The sequence below is a fragment of the Meriones unguiculatus genome, chromosome 3, assembly GCF_030254825.1.
Source record: "Meriones unguiculatus strain TT.TT164.6M chromosome 3, Bangor_MerUng_6.1, whole genome shotgun sequence".
Lineage (NCBI taxonomy): Eukaryota > Metazoa > Chordata > Mammalia > Rodentia > Muridae > Meriones > Meriones unguiculatus.
The window spans coordinates 37604296-37622756 of NC_083351.1; the positions used below are offsets into that span (position 1 = coordinate 37604296).

At 49.6% G+C, this 18461-nt stretch overlaps 1 protein-coding gene across 2 annotated transcripts in view; it reads left to right on the forward strand.

Moving 5' to 3' along the window:
- Positions 1 to 18461, forward strand: part of Col15a1 (collagen type XV alpha 1 chain) — a 103570-nt gene that overhangs the window by 75228 nt on the left and 9881 nt on the right. For both annotated transcript variants that reach the window (XM_021641499.2, XM_021641497.2), the window contains exons 22-33: positions 1759 to 1821; positions 4180 to 4248; positions 4343 to 4378; positions 7138 to 7191; positions 7274 to 7333; positions 8005 to 8073; positions 8187 to 8228; positions 10867 to 10912; positions 13550 to 13630; positions 14086 to 14135; positions 14549 to 14641; positions 15282 to 15426. In XM_021641499.2, the coding sequence (XP_021497174.1) occupies positions 1759 to 1821; positions 4180 to 4248; positions 4343 to 4378; positions 7138 to 7191; positions 7274 to 7333; positions 8005 to 8073; positions 8187 to 8228; positions 10867 to 10912; positions 13550 to 13630; positions 14086 to 14135; positions 14549 to 14641; positions 15282 to 15426 (808 nt within the window). The remainder of the gene's footprint in view (positions 1 to 1758; positions 1822 to 4179; positions 4249 to 4342; positions 4379 to 7137; positions 7192 to 7273; positions 7334 to 8004; positions 8074 to 8186; positions 8229 to 10866; positions 10913 to 13549; positions 13631 to 14085; positions 14136 to 14548; positions 14642 to 15281; positions 15427 to 18461) is intronic.

Genomic DNA, 18461 nt, shown 5'->3' on the forward strand with positions numbered 1-18461 from the left:
GGATTTGGCTCTGCAGAGGGTGACAGCCAGCCCAGCAGGGGTGGCACAGGCTTTAGTACAGGGACAACAGGGCCAGTGTGAGGAAGGTAGCTGTTTGGGGCTCCTGTGTGGGTTCTTCTTTCCTCCACTTTTCTCCACCCTTTTATACTCTCTCAACCTTCTAACATTGGGTAAGAGAGGAAAAAAAAAAAGAGAGAGGGGAAAGGGGCAACATTACCATTAGACTACTTGCTGCTGATTAAAGCGTTGAGTTCCTTGGGAGAAGTTTGATTTCCGTATATTTCAGGATATCTAATTTCTTCTTGTTGTTTCTTCTTTGCGCATGACTACTTAAGAAACCGTGACCAAAACCAGCCAACAGCAAACAGCCAACAACCCATCCCACCTCTTGGGGCCCTAGAATTTACTTATCTGCCCTCCAAAAAGTCCCCAGGATTGAAAACAGTCGCAGAAACCACCTACCATTGACAAAATCACCCATGCTAGAGCACAACTCGAATCCTAGCCAGCTGCTGTGGACAATCTGAAGCAGCCCCACACACCACACCTTGGATTAAAACAGAAACATAATCCCATGATACTTCTGTATTTTTTTTTTTTTTTTAAGAAACCAAAATTCCAAAATTGTCACTACAGAGGGGGTCAAGGGAAGGGAGTCACCTTCATGGTGTGGGGATGAGGCCCAGCCACAATGGCAAGCTGGGATGCTGGGTCCCCTCTTGTGGGGTGAATGTTGGGCAGACAGGTAGAGGATGCCCAGAGCAGCTCTGGGGGAGTCAGCCCAGGAAGAGCAACTAAAAGCAGCTCCAGTCTCACCTGCCTTCTGTCCAGGGATGCAGGAACAGGTTCCACTTCTCCATCAAAGAATTAAAAGGCAGCAAAGAAGTGTTGCCAGGAGTCTTGGGGATAGCAGCAGATCCAGCATATACCCTGGAAATCAGGGCCTCCTTCTGGGGTTCTCGCTTTCATTAACTAAAGGGTTAATGTATAATCAAAGAGTTAAGCATAGTCAGGTGGGAAGCATGAGGACATTTGATTAGCATTTAGAAGGAAAGCTCGGGTAGGTAAGCTGTAAATCTCACAGCTGCCCTGAGGAGGAGAAAGAAGATAAACTTGGAGGTCAGCCATGAGGTGGTAGGTGCCACCCAGCGGTGGGGGTGGGGGGTAGAAAAAGAGCAAGGAAGCCAAATCCTTGATTAGAGATTTTAAAAACATCGTTAGGTTCTGGCCAGCATTCAAAAGAAAAAGACAGGAGAGAAGAAAAAGAAAGACTTTTCTGAGGAAAGGGGGACTAACCTAACGGAAGCTCAGCCCCTCCTGTGGCCTGGGGAGGAAAAGCATCGCTTTCCTAGGAGTGGTTTCCTAACCAGGTCCCTAACATGCCCCATGGATTAGCGCTAAAGTCCTCAAAGTAAGGTTCATTCTCCACAGCTCTTCAGGAGGTGGGGGCCTCTCCAGTCCTCAACACTCAGTGCTGTCTTCTGCCCACAGATTCAGGCCTCCTTTAAGTTAGGAAAAGATCACGCCTTCTGGCTGCTTGATAAGTGCTTGTTCTGAGAGAGAGAGAGGGTGAGGGAGAGAGAAGTGGGGAGAAACAGAGACAGAGACACAGAGACAGACAAGACAGAGACAGCGAGAGACAAACAGAGACAGAGACACAAAGACTGAGACAGACAGATGGAGAGACAGAGACAGAGATGTTTTTGTTTGGGCAGTATCTTATAACCATAACACAGTCCCTCCAATGATTCTTCGCAGGGCCCTAGAGGACCAAAAGGTGACACCGGTGTGCCTGGATTTCCAGGTCTAAAAGGAGAACAGGTAAGGGCCCACCCAGGTATCTGGGTAGGGATGTGCTTTAATTTGATGACCATTCCCATTTGTTTAGCTGTTTCTTTCTGGGGATACAGTTCCTACAGTGCAATTCGGGTGACTTTTAAAAGATTCACAACCATTCTTGGATGCTTTCTTTAATTAAACTTTATTTTCTTTGATTTCTTATGTGTTTGAGTGTTTAGTCTGCATGTATGTCCGTGCACCACGAGCATGCTTTGCTTGCTGGGGCTACAAAAGGGCATCAAATTCCCTGAAACTGAAGATAATGAATGTCGGTGGGGGCTATGTGGGTGCTGGGAATCAAACCCGAGTCCTTTGGAAGAAGAGCCAGTGCTCTTAATCTCTGAGCCATCTCTTCAGCCCGTTGATTTTTTTTAATCATCCTAAAGATATCCGTGCCTTGTTGCGGTCATTCTCTAGCTAATGCCCTCACTGATCTCACCTGGAAGGGCATGGTGGAGTCCACCCCTCCCCCATCTGAAGAAAGGCTACGGCTCAAGGTGCCCTAGAATGCTCTTCTCATGTGTTGACCCACCCTGTCTCCTAGTTATCGTATGTGCTTCCTGGCAAGAGACTTTTCTGGGACTCTGGGATTAGTACAGAGTCTGGCCCACAAGTGACACCCCTAACACTTGCTGGATGGAAGAATATACAATCAGTGAATGAAATGAATCCCAGTGTTTTGTTACTGCAAGGGGGACATTGTGTAGTTAAAGTAAATGTCATGCAGGGCACTGGAGAACCTCAGGGCTCTGAGCAGCCCTTTGAGCCCCAGACAGCCTCTCACAATCAACTTCATGGTGCGTTTTCATAGCTGAAGAGGACAGAGGCATCCATAAATACACAGAGAAGACTCCAGATCATACTCACTTACTCCCTCATCTATTTGTATGCTATCCCTCTCTCATCTTTTGATGCCATAAGGGGCCCGCCAGTTTCTTATACTAAGTATTTCAGGAAGACAAGATAGGACAGAAGTACAGATGGGCAGGGTAGCCTGCTGTTTCAGCAGCTGCACAGGGCAGGGCTTCAACTCCCTGGGGAGTCTAGAAGGAACATCTTCTCTGAGGGGAGTGGGGATTGGAATTTTCTCTGGGCTTTCTTTCCCATGTGGCACATTGCCCCAGGACAAGGAAAGAGGCCCCAGAGACTATTGGCCTTCAGCACGAGGGAGTAAAGAGCTCAGAGTGTTGGGCAAAGTTTGAAAGTACATGAGAGTGGTGATGTCTGGGGCGCTTTTGCTGGTGGGCTTGCGGAGAAGAGAAGAGATTGGGTTGGCTCTGGAGGTTCTTGCTTTCAATGCTCCTTTTTTTCTATGTGGCAAAGTAGGTGGACCTAAACTCTAGATCCCATAGGCTACTCCTGCCCCTGGTCCTCTGCTACTTGAATGTCTGGGACAGACACCAGGCAGCTCTGCTCCAGCCCTCACAGCAACTGCCCTTCCTGTCGCTCTGCCTCTAATGCTTCTGTGCTTGCCTCTCCCTGCTGCTCGGGACTGCCTTTCCACGCCAGCAAAGTGGTAAGACCCACATGTCAGCTGCGGGCTTTGGGGGATGGCGAGAGAAGCCTCTCTGCTCGCTTTGGTACCCTACCTGGCAACTTCCAACTGTGGAAATGAGGCTGCTGTGTGGTCAGCCCAGTTGCCCAGGGCTAGTGTGGAGGCCTAGGAGGATGCCAGTTTCTCCACATGGCCCTGTTGTCTGCACGTGTGTCTTTCTGGAAGTCTTGGGATCATAGGTGAACCTATGGAGGACGGGATTTAGAAGCAGGATCTTGCATCTTCTCCCCCCCCCCCAGTCTCCCATCATCTCTTTCCCAGCATCTAGGATAGCTCTGCCTAACCAATAAGCTGTTTGCACAGAGGCTTGGAGAATGAAGGACAGCTGCACAACAAGACAGGTGGTTCCTATGTTGAGAGAGGCACCAATTCCAGCTGTTTAAACAACAATAAGGATTCTCGGTGGGGACAGATCTCAAGTCATTAGGAAAGCTAACTCTCAAAAACATCAGGAGCTGGAGGTTCTCAGGAGGGCATCCTATGGCAAGAAGTAGGCGACCATGCTAGGATAGGATCGTGGGGTCCGAGAATGAGGGTGCAAACTGGTCCGCAGTGAGAGCCTTGAGGGTGCACCTGGATGGTAACACGTGGAAGACAGATCTCAGGGAACATCCTGTCATATAGGAGGCTGCTCTCATCTAACGAGGAGACTACGCTGCAGGGACGGGGCGGGAGGGGTGGTCTTGAACAGGAAAAGTCATGGTGACAGAATGGAGACGTCTTCATGACTGCTTGAAGAAGGTGGCAGGAGGGGGCTGGGTTTTAAAAGATTCTCTACATTTCAGGGCGAGAAGGGAGAGCCGGGTGCCATCCTGACCGGGGACATTCCCCTAGAGATGATCAAGGGGAGAAAGGTAATTCTGTCACCACGTTCTGCTCTGGCTGGCCGTCTTTGGATGTATCTTAAGCAGTGTTTTCGGAATGACCAGTGCCTATCTCCCGTTTCAGGGTGAACCCGGAATGCATGGTGCCCCAGGACCTATGGTAAGCTGGGTGTCACTCTACTGGGTTGCGACAAGGGTTCAAACCTTTATCGTCCTTTGGCTCACGTAGGTTGGGTTGTTCTACTTGTGAAAATAGAGAGTAATACAGTAACAGGTGGCAAAGCATGTGTCTGTGTTTGTGGGAGATGAGCTACAGTGACATAGAATTCTCAGTGGTTTCCAAGCCTACAAGAGACTGTCTCAAACAACAACAACAAAACAGGAATGGAGCGAAGAAAGATGGCTCCGTGGTTAAGAGCACCTGCTGCTCTTGCAGAGTACTCAGGTTCGGTTCCCAGTACCCAAATGGTGGATCAATTCTCCATAACTCCAGTTCCAGGGGACCTGGCACCCTCTTCTAGCTTCTGTAGGCACCAGGCACCCATTTGGTACACATACATACATGTAGGCAAAACACCCTTACATATAATAAGAAATAAATCTAAACAGGAACCAGCAAGCCCCCAGTGGTTGAACACAGGAGTACCTCGCTTCTCATTCTTATACAAACCACTGTGGCTGCTTCCTGCTGGACCTTCTCTCCTTCAAGCAGTGACTCCAGCATGTTCTGGATTCGGCATCACAAGAATTGTCTAGGTGGCAGGCTAAGACCAGAGAAAGTGGAAGAGACCCTAACGGGTAACCACCATCGTTTCTACCAAGTGCCACTGGTCAGAACCCAGATTCTTGGGGCCTCATAAAGGTAGCGTAGTTCTGTGTCCAGGAAATGGAACAGAGCAGGAGAGGATTGATGGATGCCAGGGAGCCCCAGAAGGAACCTCATAGAGTGCTGGGTCTGCTGCTTTGTTGCGATGGGACTGGGGCATGCTCTCCTCTCTCTCTCTCTCTCTCTCTCTCTCTCTCTCTCTCTCTCTCTCTTCTCTCTCTCCCTCTGGGCTTCATTCTACCCATCTGTATGCTGAATGGATTAGACTCAGGCTAGCTATTATTACATGCTCTTTGGTTTGGCTGCTCTAGAAAATAGACGTTTGAACACTAATAAGTTTTTTTTCTCCCAAGGATGAGCCTAAACTTCCCTATCATGCATCCCACTCCAAAGGAAGAAAGTCCAGGTGTGAATCACCACTGTAGCTCAGGTTCCGTGTAAGCTTCCTACAGGACATCTCATTTCAGCCTTATAACCCGAAGTTGTGATCACATGACACCCCCACCCCCAGTCTATAGACGAGGAAACAGGGGTTCAAAGAGGATAAGTAATGTGTAAGAAAGAGGTCAATGTGTAAGGTTGAGGCCAACCTTGTATGTCCTATATCCGGACTCCTCCCCCTTTACCCCCACCCCTCTACACAACTTCCAAAAGATAAGCTGCCCTTTATTTATTATTTGTTTCTTTGTTTATTGGAGCACAGTGGGGTTTGTTTGGCAGAAGCTGGATCTCAGGCCTGGGGAGAAAGGTTGGCACTGACTTACGTGAACACCTCTGTGTTCCAAGCATGTCTTTCAGAAAACCTCCTGAGGCTTTGGGCCCCTGAAGTCAGGCAGAGAAGCCTGAATGTGGGGTACAAGGACTGAGAGTAAAGGCAGATGGGAGAGTCTTGTTCCCAACTGGTTAAGCGCTCAGTAACCTCCAGTTCTATGGGGAACGCAAACACTCAGCAGTGGGGCCAGCAGGCGGCTGCAGATGGCTGTGGCGGGTGTCCCACTGAAGGCCAGCTTGTGCGCGGCTTGCCAAGCACAGGCAGTAAGGCCACCTTTTAATTTGCATAATGCTTCCATCTGGGCTAACTGTGGCCCTAGAGACCAGCGTAGCTTACAACTCTTTTACAAATATGCTAAGGCTTCTAACTCAAAGTATGGTCTGTGGATCAGCATACCCAACATCGCCTGGGAACTTGGCAAACATGCAGAGCTGTAGGCCCCAGATACCAGTCCAGACACACTTGATCTGCACATTAATGAGACCCAGGACAATCTGTGTACATGCACACTTGAGACATGTTCCAAAGAACTACCCACAAAGTGGCCCATGCCCTGGAAACTCCCTCTATTTTTGCTTTTCTCTTTCTTAAGAATAATATAGACTGGGGATTTTTCAGAAAGACCCTGTTTCAAGGCATCTTTTAGGGCATACTATCTATGTTAATGGTGGTGGGCAGAGAGAGGAGCTGCCATTCTTCATTCTTCAGATGATTCCTGCCAGGAGCTTGGTTCATGACAGTGACTCAAGAAGTATGTGGACCCTGAAAACCATCACTGAAATAGGATCCGTGGGTCAGGGACTCTGCAGGAGGGCCAACGTGCTGTGCTTGAGGCTGGACCTCAAGATGGGTAGGAGCAGGGCAGGCGCTCCATCCTGCAGCCAGTTCTTATAGAAACTGGCATAGGGAGGGTCAGGACTGCAGGATTCAGAACAGGGGACATAGGGACCCTGCACTGTATGATCAGTGCCACAGCTCCATACTCTGAGCCAGCCTAGCATGTGGCCACCTGGGATGTGAGACAGTGAGCTGCTGCTTTCCTAGTCCGTTAATTCTGACTGAGGGGCTGGGTCCTGGGTGTGTAACCTTCAGAAAAGCTGTGGGATCTGAAGGGCTGAGCAAACACTTCTAGCTGAGAACAGGCAGGAGACAGGAACTGGGCAGGCAAGTACCTCAGCACGGTTGCTCACGTTCCTTTCTCCCACCCACCCACCCTGTCTGGGTCCCTGCTGCACTGCCTACAAGAGCAAGCCCAGCAGTCCCATGTCTCTGGACCCTGGGTTTCTGGCATCTGCTAGCCTGGTGTTTATTTTGTTTCCAGGGACCCAAAGGACCACCAGGACACAAAGGAGAATTTGGCCTCCCAGGACGACCCGTAGGTATCAGTGTTCCCCAGACTAAAGAATGGGGCATAGCCCACAGCAAGAGCTCACTAAGGGGTCTTTTGTGCATCACAGGGTCGCCCAGGATTGAACGGCCTCAAGGGTGCCAAAGGAGATCGCGGGATCATGATGCCGGTGGGTACCAGCCGCTTCCCCATCTCTTATCCTGGGGCTGGAAGACAGATGAGATTCTGTCAGAGGGGGTCCAGTAGCATGACATCCAGTGAGTGGGTTCGCAGAATACATGTTTAGGAGTGCTTTCTTCATCCTTTCACCCCCTCTCCCCAAGATCATCACACCTGGCCTTGCCCCCACCCCCTCATGAGGGTCCTGGCCCACCTAGATCTCTCCAGTCTCCCCATGCAGACATCAGATGGAAGGGAGACAGAAGGAAGAGATCTGAGCATCCTAGGACCCTGTGTGTCCCTCTTCCCTCCTGCACACAGGCCCAGGAGCGCAGATCTTAACCAAGCATTGCTCTGGGAACCAGAATCTGGGTTCCAACTTCAGTTTTCTGTTAGCTGCTATGTGGTTTTGAGCAGGTTGTATCCCCTCTCTGGCCCTCATTATTTGGGGGTGTCAACTAGGATGACTGCTGTCTCCCTTGTGGTTTTCTGGCGTCCTTCAGTGTGTCCCAGATGTGGAGGTGCTCTGTGGAAGGGTATAGCAGACCTGAGGCAGGAATCTGTTGCCTTCCAATGCTCCTCCCTCCCCAGCTTCCAGCCCAGAGTGTGCGGCACGTCCTGAAGTTGCCTCTGACTCCCACAACCCCAAACTCAGTAGCAACTTTTCTTTTCTTCCTTTAGGGCCCACCTGGCCTACCTGGACCCCCAGGGCCTCCAGGACCCCCGGGAGCCATGGTTAACATCAAAGGCGTAAGTCAGGATAGGCTTTGTTGGGGAGGCTTTCCTGGGGGCCAAGCACCAGACTGGCCTCAGCTGGGGCCAGCAGTCCTGATGGCTTTAGCTTTCATATTCTCTTCCCACAGGCTGTCTTTCCAATACCTGCCCGGCCACACTGCAAAACACCAGTAAGTAACATACATGAGTGTCTTTGGCAGCAGGGTAAGCCCTGGTGCCAATTCAGAGAAGCAGATCCATCTTGCCCTGGATACTTTCTGTCCCTGTATGCTCACTCTGATATCTTCCACCCACAAATGGACCTTTAAAGTTCTAGAAGTTTCTAGACAATAGACCCTGGTAATGAAATACCTGCACACTGGCTTGTTTGAATATGATTGGTACAGCTAGCTAGTTTGTTAGAGGAGCATAAAAGCGCTGGGAACTTGGGGCTGAAACTGTAGCTACTCTGTTCCATCCTTCCTGAGGATTGCATTACTGCTCATCATACCACCCCAAGAGGCAGGTGTTTTCTCTCCCCTCCCCCCCATCACGGGAAGGCAACTACCCACAGAAGCTCTCTGGCTAGCCCAAGGTCACAGGGCATGGGGCAGCTGGGACCACAGCTCAGATCTCCCGGTCACCAGGAAGCAGGTGCAGGCACTGTGATCCCTTGCCCAGCCCCTCCCCCTCACCAGGCAGTTGGCAGCACTGTCTCTAGGATTTTGCCAGTATCATAGAGAGACATTTATTTCTGTGAGGAAACACGGGGACAGGCATGAGTCATGGATCTGTGAGTAATCATCCTCGCATTCATTCAGTAAATATTTACTGAGCTCTCACCAGTGCCAAGGACTCTGCTAGGCCCTGGGGACACAGGAATGACCTAGACAGACGTGGTCTCTGCTTTCTGGAGTTTTCAAATTATCATTTCAAAATATTCTTTGAAGTGGGCTTGAAATGATTCCTGTGGGAATGGTGATGGTCTCTGATGTTCTGACCGATGCAGGCTGACTGACTGGCTGTGTGCTGCCCTAGGCTTATGTCCAAGTTTGACCTTTGAGGCATCCAAGTGGGCAGCCCACAGTCCAAGTACACTGGCCTGGAAGGCAGAGCATGGGATCCACCTGGGTACTGTGCTGAAGCTGCATTGAGTCCAACAGCACCACCAAGGGCGTGTTTACACAAATGATTGTGGGGAGGCAGCTGGTGCAAGCGCTGGTTCTGGAGACACTCCAAGAAAGCTGGGCACCATCTCCTCCTACAGGGGCCGTAGGCTGCCTACGTCCCACTGTCTATGAGGGTTGCAGGGCTCTCCTCCCCATGCAGAACTCAGCCTCAGTACCACCTCCCACAAGCACAGACCTGATGCACCAGGTATGGGACAGCCCGCTACAAACTTTACAGGGTTGTGGGAACGCTATTACAGTTACATGACCTATGCTGGGACCTGTGTAATCGAGACACTCTGGAGGGGGCAGGGTCACAGAGTGAAGGCAGTGCTAGGCTCAGAGTGTTTGGAGCCTTGTTTTGTTTTAATATCTGTGGCGTGGCGTGGGGCTTGGAGGCACGGATGTTTCCTACCCAGCCCTCAAAGCAGACACTACCAAACAGAAACATGGCCAGCACTTTGCAAGTACCTTCCAATTCCAGCTGTTTAACATCATGACAGCTTACACCTCTGCCATACAGCTTTACCAGAGTCTCTGCAGTGGTCTTTGTTTTATTTTGTTTGTTTGTTTGTTTTTTCCTGGAAGGTTCCTTCCTCCTCCCAACATGTTTTCATGATGACCCTTAAGCAGCTTGCATTCTCTGCTCATAAACACAGAAAACTCCTAAATCCAGGAGGAACACTGTCCTTCCGCTGGGGAAAAGATGTAGGTGGAGCGGAACGGCCACCTTTAACTGTTAATCTAGCACCGTCAAGAATCACTCCAGAAGAGGGTCTAGACTGTCTAGACATAGGCCTGTGGGAGATTAGCTATATTACCTAAACCAAGGCAGGAAAACCTGCCCAAGGTGAGCAGAACCATCCCCAGGAAAGAGATTCTAAGAGTGGAGAAAGTGAGCTGAGCACTCGCATGTATACTTTAATTCATTGCTCTCTGCTCTTCACTGTGGATATAAAGTGACCAGCTGTGTCCTGGCAATGCCACCTTGATTTCCTAGCCATGACAGATGTAACCTGGACCTGTAAACCAAATAATTCCTTTCTCCCGTAAGTTGCTTTTGCTAGGGTTTCTTGTCACAGTAACAAGAAATGAAGCTAAGCCAGGGAGTGTTAAACAGTGTTATCCAGAACTGCCTGGATTTTAGACCCCTGTCACTAGTGAGGAGTCCATAATAGCCCCTCCAATCCAATGACAGCCCTATTATTGAGCACTGCCAGGACTTGTGCCCATGCCTGTCTTTGATTACACTCAGTAGCAGAACAGACGCCTGGCCCAGCTTCATTGCTGGCTCAGAGCTGACTTGGACACTGGCCGCACGCATGAGCCAGTCCTAATTGATAAGAAAGGAGGCCAAGATGCTCAGCACTGGCCAGTGCTATCACAAACGCTGTCTGAAAGCCTTGGGTTTCCCTTTTGCTGAGATTTTTGGCCAGAAGTCTGGATGCTGTGTACTCGAGGCCAGCTACATCATGGGTTCCCCAAATGAGGCCTGCGATGTCTGTGTTGAGGGTGCTGGGGAACCTGGGGCTCCAGAGCCAAATACAAGCCTGGTTCCATGTTGTTTCCTCCTCTGCAATGTGTCCCCAGGACTGTGACTGCCTGGACAGATGCTGGGGCATGGCTTCCTATGTCTGACCGGGTCTTTCTCTCTCCACAGGTTGGTACTGCTCACCCTGGCGACCCAGAGCTGGTCACTTTCCACGGTACACATTCTTTTCTTCACTGTATTTTTCTGGGACATTCCAGACCTCATAGCTGGAGGTGTCCACATTTGTCTAGCACTGGCCACAGATAAGGTGGCCAGGAAGGACTTCCTGGGGGAGAGGCGGCAGCTGAGCAGTGCAGCACACCTCGTCTGCTTTCCTCATGTTACCTGTGTGCTTACCAGGTAGTAGCTCCCTTTGCCAATTCCTCTGCCCATGTTTAGAAGACATTGGTGGATGCCTGTTTGGTGCTGTCCCATGCTGCTCCTACCTCCTTAGGCCTTAAGATCTGTCAGGTGTCAGGAACCATTAGAACTCATTACAGGACAGAAAGGATGGCCCTGCTGGTAGAGGCAAGGCACGAGGTCTTGAGTTCAATCCCCAGAGCCCACATCTAAAATAATAATATTAACTGGGTTTGGTGCTTTGTCCTTGTTATCTCAGAACTGGGGAGACAAAGATCCTGGGAGCTTACCAGCCACCACAATATCCTGCTTACTGAATCCCAGGCCAGTAAGAGGCCCTGTCTCCAAAAACAGGTGAAGGACACTGGAGGAGTGCCAGCTAAGGGCATCTGGTCTTCACACACATTTGCACAGATGGGTATTGTACCTGTACACACACACACACACACACACACACACACACACACACACACATGTGAGAGCTCAGAAGGCCATTACCTTAGTGTGCTCACATGAGCATCTCCTGGAAGCGTGTTTGAAATGCAGAACTCCAGGCCAGGGTGTAGCTCAGTGGCAGAGCACTCCTCCAGCATGGGTGAGTCCTTAGGTTTGATCCCCGTGCCTTGAGGGGAGGGTGAGCCAAGGCATGGTGATGCACACCTGTAATCCCAGCACTAAAGAGGCTGAGGCAGGAGGATGACAAGTTCAAGGTCAGTATCTGCCCTACACCTGTCCGCCAGAATATGCATCATCCTAGCCTCCAGATGGAGCTGTGAGAACCCTTGTTCAGTGTGTGCATGGAGCAGGGTGGGGGCTGGGGAGTGGAGAGAGGGTGGAGAAGAGTTAAATGTTAGCATGCTCAGCCTCTCAAAAGCACACCACAGAGGGACAGGGCTGTAAGAGGGCAGCCACTCTAATCCTCTTCCACCCCAACACCTTGTCACACAACATCAAACACTCACAGCTTAAAGGAGAACAGCCTTTCTTTATCTGCAATCCCCTGCAGTTTGGTCTCCTGGTCTGCTAGGTAGGGGTCTCCCTAATAGTGTTTTTCTGTATTTTTCCATCACTTTGGTTGCCAAGTCCAGGCCATAGTCCTAACTTTGGTGCTCAGACCTGCTCCAAAGCCCCTTTCTCCTTGGTGCCAGGTGAGCCTTGTTTTTGCGCCGTTTCGCTGTCATTTGAGACAAGGTCTCTCTATGTGGCTCTGGATGGCCTGAAACTCACTATGTAGACCAAACTGATGAACTCATAGAGATGCACCTGCCCCTGCTTCTTGACAGCTGGGATTAAAGGCGCGATTGCCACCGTGCCTTTGGCTTATTTTATAATTTACATTATGATATGTATTATGATTTACGTTATTTGGTGGTGGTGGTAGGCCTTGGGCAGGAAGGGGGGCCAGGTTTGCCTCCTCAGACCCTCAGGTGTTCCCTGTCCCACAAGGCTCCCATGGAAGGTAGGGCAGGCACAGGCGGGACTTCTTGGATGTACTAGCCCTGGGGAGAGGTGGTATTCCATAAGTATGTCTGCGTGTGACTGTTGCCTCTCAGGGGAGTGCCTGTGGTTTCCTGCTAGCTATGTTCTTCTCCTTCACCACTGACTGTGGCCTCGTTGGGAAACGACAACCCTCTGCCAATACCCTTAGTCTCAGTGGAACCCAGGGCTTTGTGGCTGTACTTCCCTGCTGCTCCCTAGAAGGCTCCATCACATCTCTGGTACTCCTGGCCCTCCTCCTACACTGAGGAAGCCTGTGCCTAAAAACCTTATGACACTGTCTCTAGACTAGAGAACACTGGAAGATTTATCTGCTGCACCTTTCATGAACTGGGAGGGCTCATATGCACCTTTAGTCCCCATCAAGGGTAAGGAAAGAGGTGTCTCCCCTCCCCAAACACTGTTTTTCTATAAGCCTCCCTCACATGCCTCTCTCCTATGAGGAGTAGAGGAAATGGTGGGTGTAGAAGGCCAGCCCCTCAGACTCATTGTTTCCTGTCACTCAGGGAGGCATGTGACCCACAGTGGGTGTACATTCCCTCTGCCAGCTGTGTAAGTGAATGACTCAGCCTCCTTAGATGCACTGTGCCGTTCATCGCCCCTGGGAAATTTGTCTGCTTTTCAGGACACCAGGCTGCACAGGCCCCAGGGGAGATGAGAGGAGACCCGAGTGGGACTGTCAGTCTGCACTCATAAGCTGTCCCAAGGGAGTGCGAAGCTTGGTCACAACAGCCCCTGCTGGGCTGAACCCTTAGTCCCTCATCTCTGTGACAACACTGCATGACTGCAAGATCTGGAAACCTGTTTGACTCAGGAATCATGTTCCTCCCACTCTCTTCCCTACAGAGATCTTCTGGTTTGATGGATTTTGCTAAGAGAGTTAGCTCAAAAACTTGATTCTCCACAACCTTTTTTTTTTAATTCCTTTTTCTTAAATGTGTGTGTTTGGTGACAGGTGTTAAAGGAGAGAAAGGGTCCTGGGGTCTTCCTGGCTCAAAAGGAGAAAAGGGGGACCAAGGAGCTCAAGGACCGCCAGGTATGCCTGCCCCTGCTCTAGGCTTTGCTGAGTCAGGCTAACCACCCAGCCACCCTGCCCACAAGTATTGTGGGTTCTAGTGAGAAGGCCGGACATGTCCAAAGCAGAACATTGTCAAGGTAGTCCAGGGGCTGGGGCTGAAGGTACAGTGCTTGCCTAGTATGCTCAGGACCCTGGCTTCCTGCCCCAGAACTACAGGCGGGGAGAGGGAGTGACTGACTTTCAAACGTTCTTATGTAAAATATGGCCCAAAGAGAATCAGGGGCTTTCCCAGGATCCTACAGTCCAGCTTAGTTAGGACTTGATTGGGCCTGGAGAGGCCTCCAAGCCTAGTGTCAACCCTAAACACTAGCTTGGTGTCACTCTTACTAAGAGGGGCAGTGGTTACTAACGTGGAGAACTCTTTGAAGCCTCTGCCATTACAGTAGTAACCTTACACAGCATTTCTTCTTCAGGCCCTCCAGTTGATCCAGCTTACCTGAGACACTTTCTCAACAGCCTGAAGGTGAATGTTCATGACAAACGTTTGGTCTATTATCCTAGTCTGTTTGCTGTTGCTATAACTGAATACCACAGGCTGGGTGACTTGGAAGGAAGAATGGTTTCTCTGGCACACGGTTCTGGAGGTCCAGTAACTATACTGGTTGGGATTCTGCAGAGTCAGGAGGTTAATATGCCAGAGGGTCTGCTTTTATAGCAGCTCCACTCCCTAGAGCAGGCATTAGTCCTTTAACCCAAGTCCTCACCTCTCAGTGCCATCAACATAGGAGTTTGGGAATGACATTCCCAACAGGTGGAATGTCCTGTTTCCAGTGCCCCCAACTGAAACCATAGCAAGCCTGTGCCTCAGTTTCTCCAGTTTCTGTGAGAAAGGGTTCAGGCCAGTCTTCCTGCAACGGCCCACGGTCTCTTTTCCAGGGGGAGAATGGAGATGCAGCATTCAGAGGAGATCCCACCAACAACCTTTTTGTGTCTGGGCCTCCAGGCCTACCAGGACATCCAGGCGTGGTTGTGAGTAGCGACTCTCTGGGGGACCTGTGGCTTTTCCTTGCCCTGCCCCCCCCCCAACATGAGTAGGTGGTTCTAGAGTCGAAGCCAGTGCCCTAAGCGCTGCAGGCAGGACTTTGTGGTGAGCAGGCTCTCCTCACTTGTGGTTGATTGGTGGGAGGTGAACTCAGTCGTTAGAGCTGCCCAAGCTGTGTACAGGGAATGAACCCCCAGCACCAGCCATGCAGGTGGACAGAGCCATCAATAGTGAAGGGGAATCTTAGAGGACGAACGGAAGGTGCCGGCAATGTCTCCAGAAGGTCTCTTTGGTTCTTCCAATGCTTGACTGAAGGTAGAGCTGACCCAGAGCCCTGGTCTTTGTAAATGGAAGGTCACTCGGCCATGAGAGAAGATCAAGGTTTGCCCCAGGTTTCTGACCTAACTTGACTGTGAATGGAGGCAAGTCGTCTCCACTCTGAAGGCTCAGTTCCTCCTTGTGTGAAGTGAGAAGGCCAGACTGGATCTCCCAGACCCTCTGGATGCCTGGGCTCGCTTGTGTCTGGGCTGCTGCCTGCTGGGGCTGCCACCGCCTGGAATTAGCATGTTTTACAAACATCCTCATGAAAGAAGAGATTTCTCCATGACTATGTTTTTGCCTTGACAGGGACAGAAAGGAGAGGCTGTTGTCGGGCCCCAGGGGCCCCCAGGGGTTCCAGGCCTGCCTGGACCTCCTGGCTTTGGGAGACCTGGTATTCCTGGACCACCGGGACCTCCTGGGCCACCAGGACCTCCTGCCATTCTGGGTGCAGGTTAGTACTGAGTGGTGGTGCCTCATTCCTGCTGCCTCTGCCTTTGTGCTCATGGTGACACGTGAGAGTCTCCGTGTAATAGAGGCTTGTATGCTGGATGGATCCTATCTTCTTTTCGTCTTTAAAACAGATATAATTCAGATAGAATAACATACACCTACTTCAAATATACAATGTTCAGTAATGTTGAGGCTATTCACAAGTTATACAGATAGCAGAATTGTTTAGTTCTAGACGTTTCATCTCACCCGAAAGAAGTTTCATGGAATGGGGCTAAAGCTCAGTGGTAGAATGTGCAGAAAGCCTTAGGTTTGATCCCTAGAACTGAAAAAAGTAAAAAGGAAGGAAGGAAGAAAAAAAGGAAGGAAAGAGGGAAGGAGGGAGGGAAGGGAAGAGGAAAGAAGGGAGAGAGAAAGAAAGGAAGAAAGGAAGGGAAAGAAGGGAAGGAGAAAGGAAGAAAGAAAGATTGATTTTGCAACAAGCAGTTACTCTCCAGATTCACTTTCTGCCCTGGATTTTCCTATTCTGAACATTATATATAAACTGTATGTGCTGCCTAGTTTTATGTCTACCTGACATAGGCTTGAGTCACCTGAAAGGAAGGAACATAAATGGAGAAAATTATTAATATCTGACTGTAATGCATTTTCTTAATTAGTGATTGATGGGGAAGGGCCCAGCCATTTGAGTGGGGCCACCCCTGGGCTGCTGGTCCTGGGTTCTGTAAGAAAGCAGGCTGAGCAAGCCAGGGAGAGCAAGCCAGTAAGCAGCACTCCTCCATGGTCTCTGCATCAGCTCCTGCTTCCAGGATCCTGTCCCGCCTGAGTTCCCGCCTTCACTGTCTTGGATAATGAACTGTTACATGAAACTGTGGAGTGAATGATCCATTTCCACCCCAAGTTGCTTTTGGTCATGGTACTTCATCACAGAAATAAAAACCCCAACTAAGATGCCATATAAACAGAGTAATACAATCTGAGGCCTTTTATGTCTGTTTCCTTCACTTAGCATCATGTTGTTAAGGTTTGTCCATGCTGTAATATGTTTCAGCACTTCACCCCTTTTCTCTGACCAAAGAATATACCCATATATATATATATATATATATATATATATATATATACACATATGTATATACATGTATACACACACACACACACATATATATATATCTAGCATGTGTGGTTACACCACTTCAGTCCTGATGGCTCTGAGGTGCTAACTCACTGTGGTTCTCTGAGTTTCCCTAGTGAGTACTTGTGTTGAGCACCTTTTCACATATTCTAGAACCTTCTTGGCTGTTTTACCAATGCCTTGAGAATCTAGCTGTCCTAGTTAGGGTTACCATTGCTATGATGAAACACCATGACCAAAAGCAAGTTGGGGAGGAAAGTATTTATTTGACTTATATTTCTATGTCACTGTTCATCAATGAAGGAAGTCAGGACAGGAACTCAAACAGGGCAGGAATCCGGAGGCAGGAGCTGATGCAGAGGCCATGGAAGGGTACTACTTACTGGCTTGCTCCTCATGGTTTGCTCAGCCTGCCTTCTTCTAGAACCCAGAACCACCAGACCAGAGATGGCCCCACCCACAATGGGCTGAGTCCTCCCACATCAATTGCTGATTAAGAAAGGGCCCTACCTGTTGTATACAGTCCAATCTTATGGAAGCGTTTTCTCAGCTGAGGCATTTTCTCCACCTCTCTTCTTGGATGACTTTAACTTGTGTCAGGTTGATGTAAAACTACCCAGCACACTGGCTTAAGGACCAGTGTTAATTGTCCCTCTTAGTGTAGAATTCCAATCAGCCCTTGGTATTTCTAGAGTACAAACGCAAAAAATGAGTTATCCATTCATTGAACAATACCAAGTACCAGGAAGTTTGTTGACCCCTTGACTACAGTTTTCTGGTAATTCAAGAAAAGTGATGGTGAGGCCTGGGGAGGTAGCTCAGTCCTTACGCTGCTTGCCATTCTAGCATGAGGATTCAAAGGCTGCAGAACTTATGCGAAACAGTTGAGTGTGGTGCACACTTATAATCGCAGAGAGGTGGAGACAAGAGGACCCCTGGGGCTGACCGTTAGCCAGCCTGGCCTAATTGATGAGCTTCTGGCCATTGAGAGACCCTGTCTTAAAAAGAGAAAACAGGTTCACCAGAGAGGGACTAACACCCTCTGACCCCCACATACCCTGAGTATGTGTGCATGTGCAAACACGCACCTACGCTGCACACATGTGCGCGAACACACACACACACACATAGAGGAAGATGACCAATAGCCTCGTTTTACAGCTACTAAGTGGCTCAGATCAGAGCCCAGGTGTCCATAGCTCCAAGGCCTATGCTTTTCCTAATGTGCACATGGTGGATGGTCCATGCTGAGCAATGAGATGAACATCCCTAGTCTCAAAAGCTCAAAATCTGAAGTACTCTGGTACCCAAACCTTATGAGCACTAGCATGGTGCCACAGGTGGAAACTCTGGACCCTGAGACTGTTTAATGTCCAAAATTATTGTTTAACACAGTGAGACATTTCTCCAGCATACCAGAAGGCCCCAAATCAAGCCCCAGAACCACAGCAAAAATAATAAGTAAAATACAAACTTACTTTTAGTTTACGATGCTGGCCCTAGCCCTAAGATTTGTCATGTATAGGTAAGTATTCTAAAACTAAAACAAACAAACAAAAACTCCAAAACTTCCAAAACACACATTCATCCAGTAGCATCAATAAATGCAGGGGCATTTCTTGCTGGTTACATTGGCATGAACCAAGTATGGTGGAACAGACCTGGTAGAGACCCACAGAGCCTGAGTGTCAGGCATAGCTTTGCAGAGGGTGGCCTTGGGGTTGGCTTTGACGTGGCCCTGGCTCTTCTGGTTGAAAGCAGAAACAAGGCTCAAATTAGGCTGAAAGAACGGGAAGTTTGCCGGCTGGAAGGAGGGGCTGTGGAATCAGCTTGTGGGATGGGTAGACTGGGAAACTGGAACCCATGAACAGCTGGAACCTAACCCTACACCACGTAAGGAT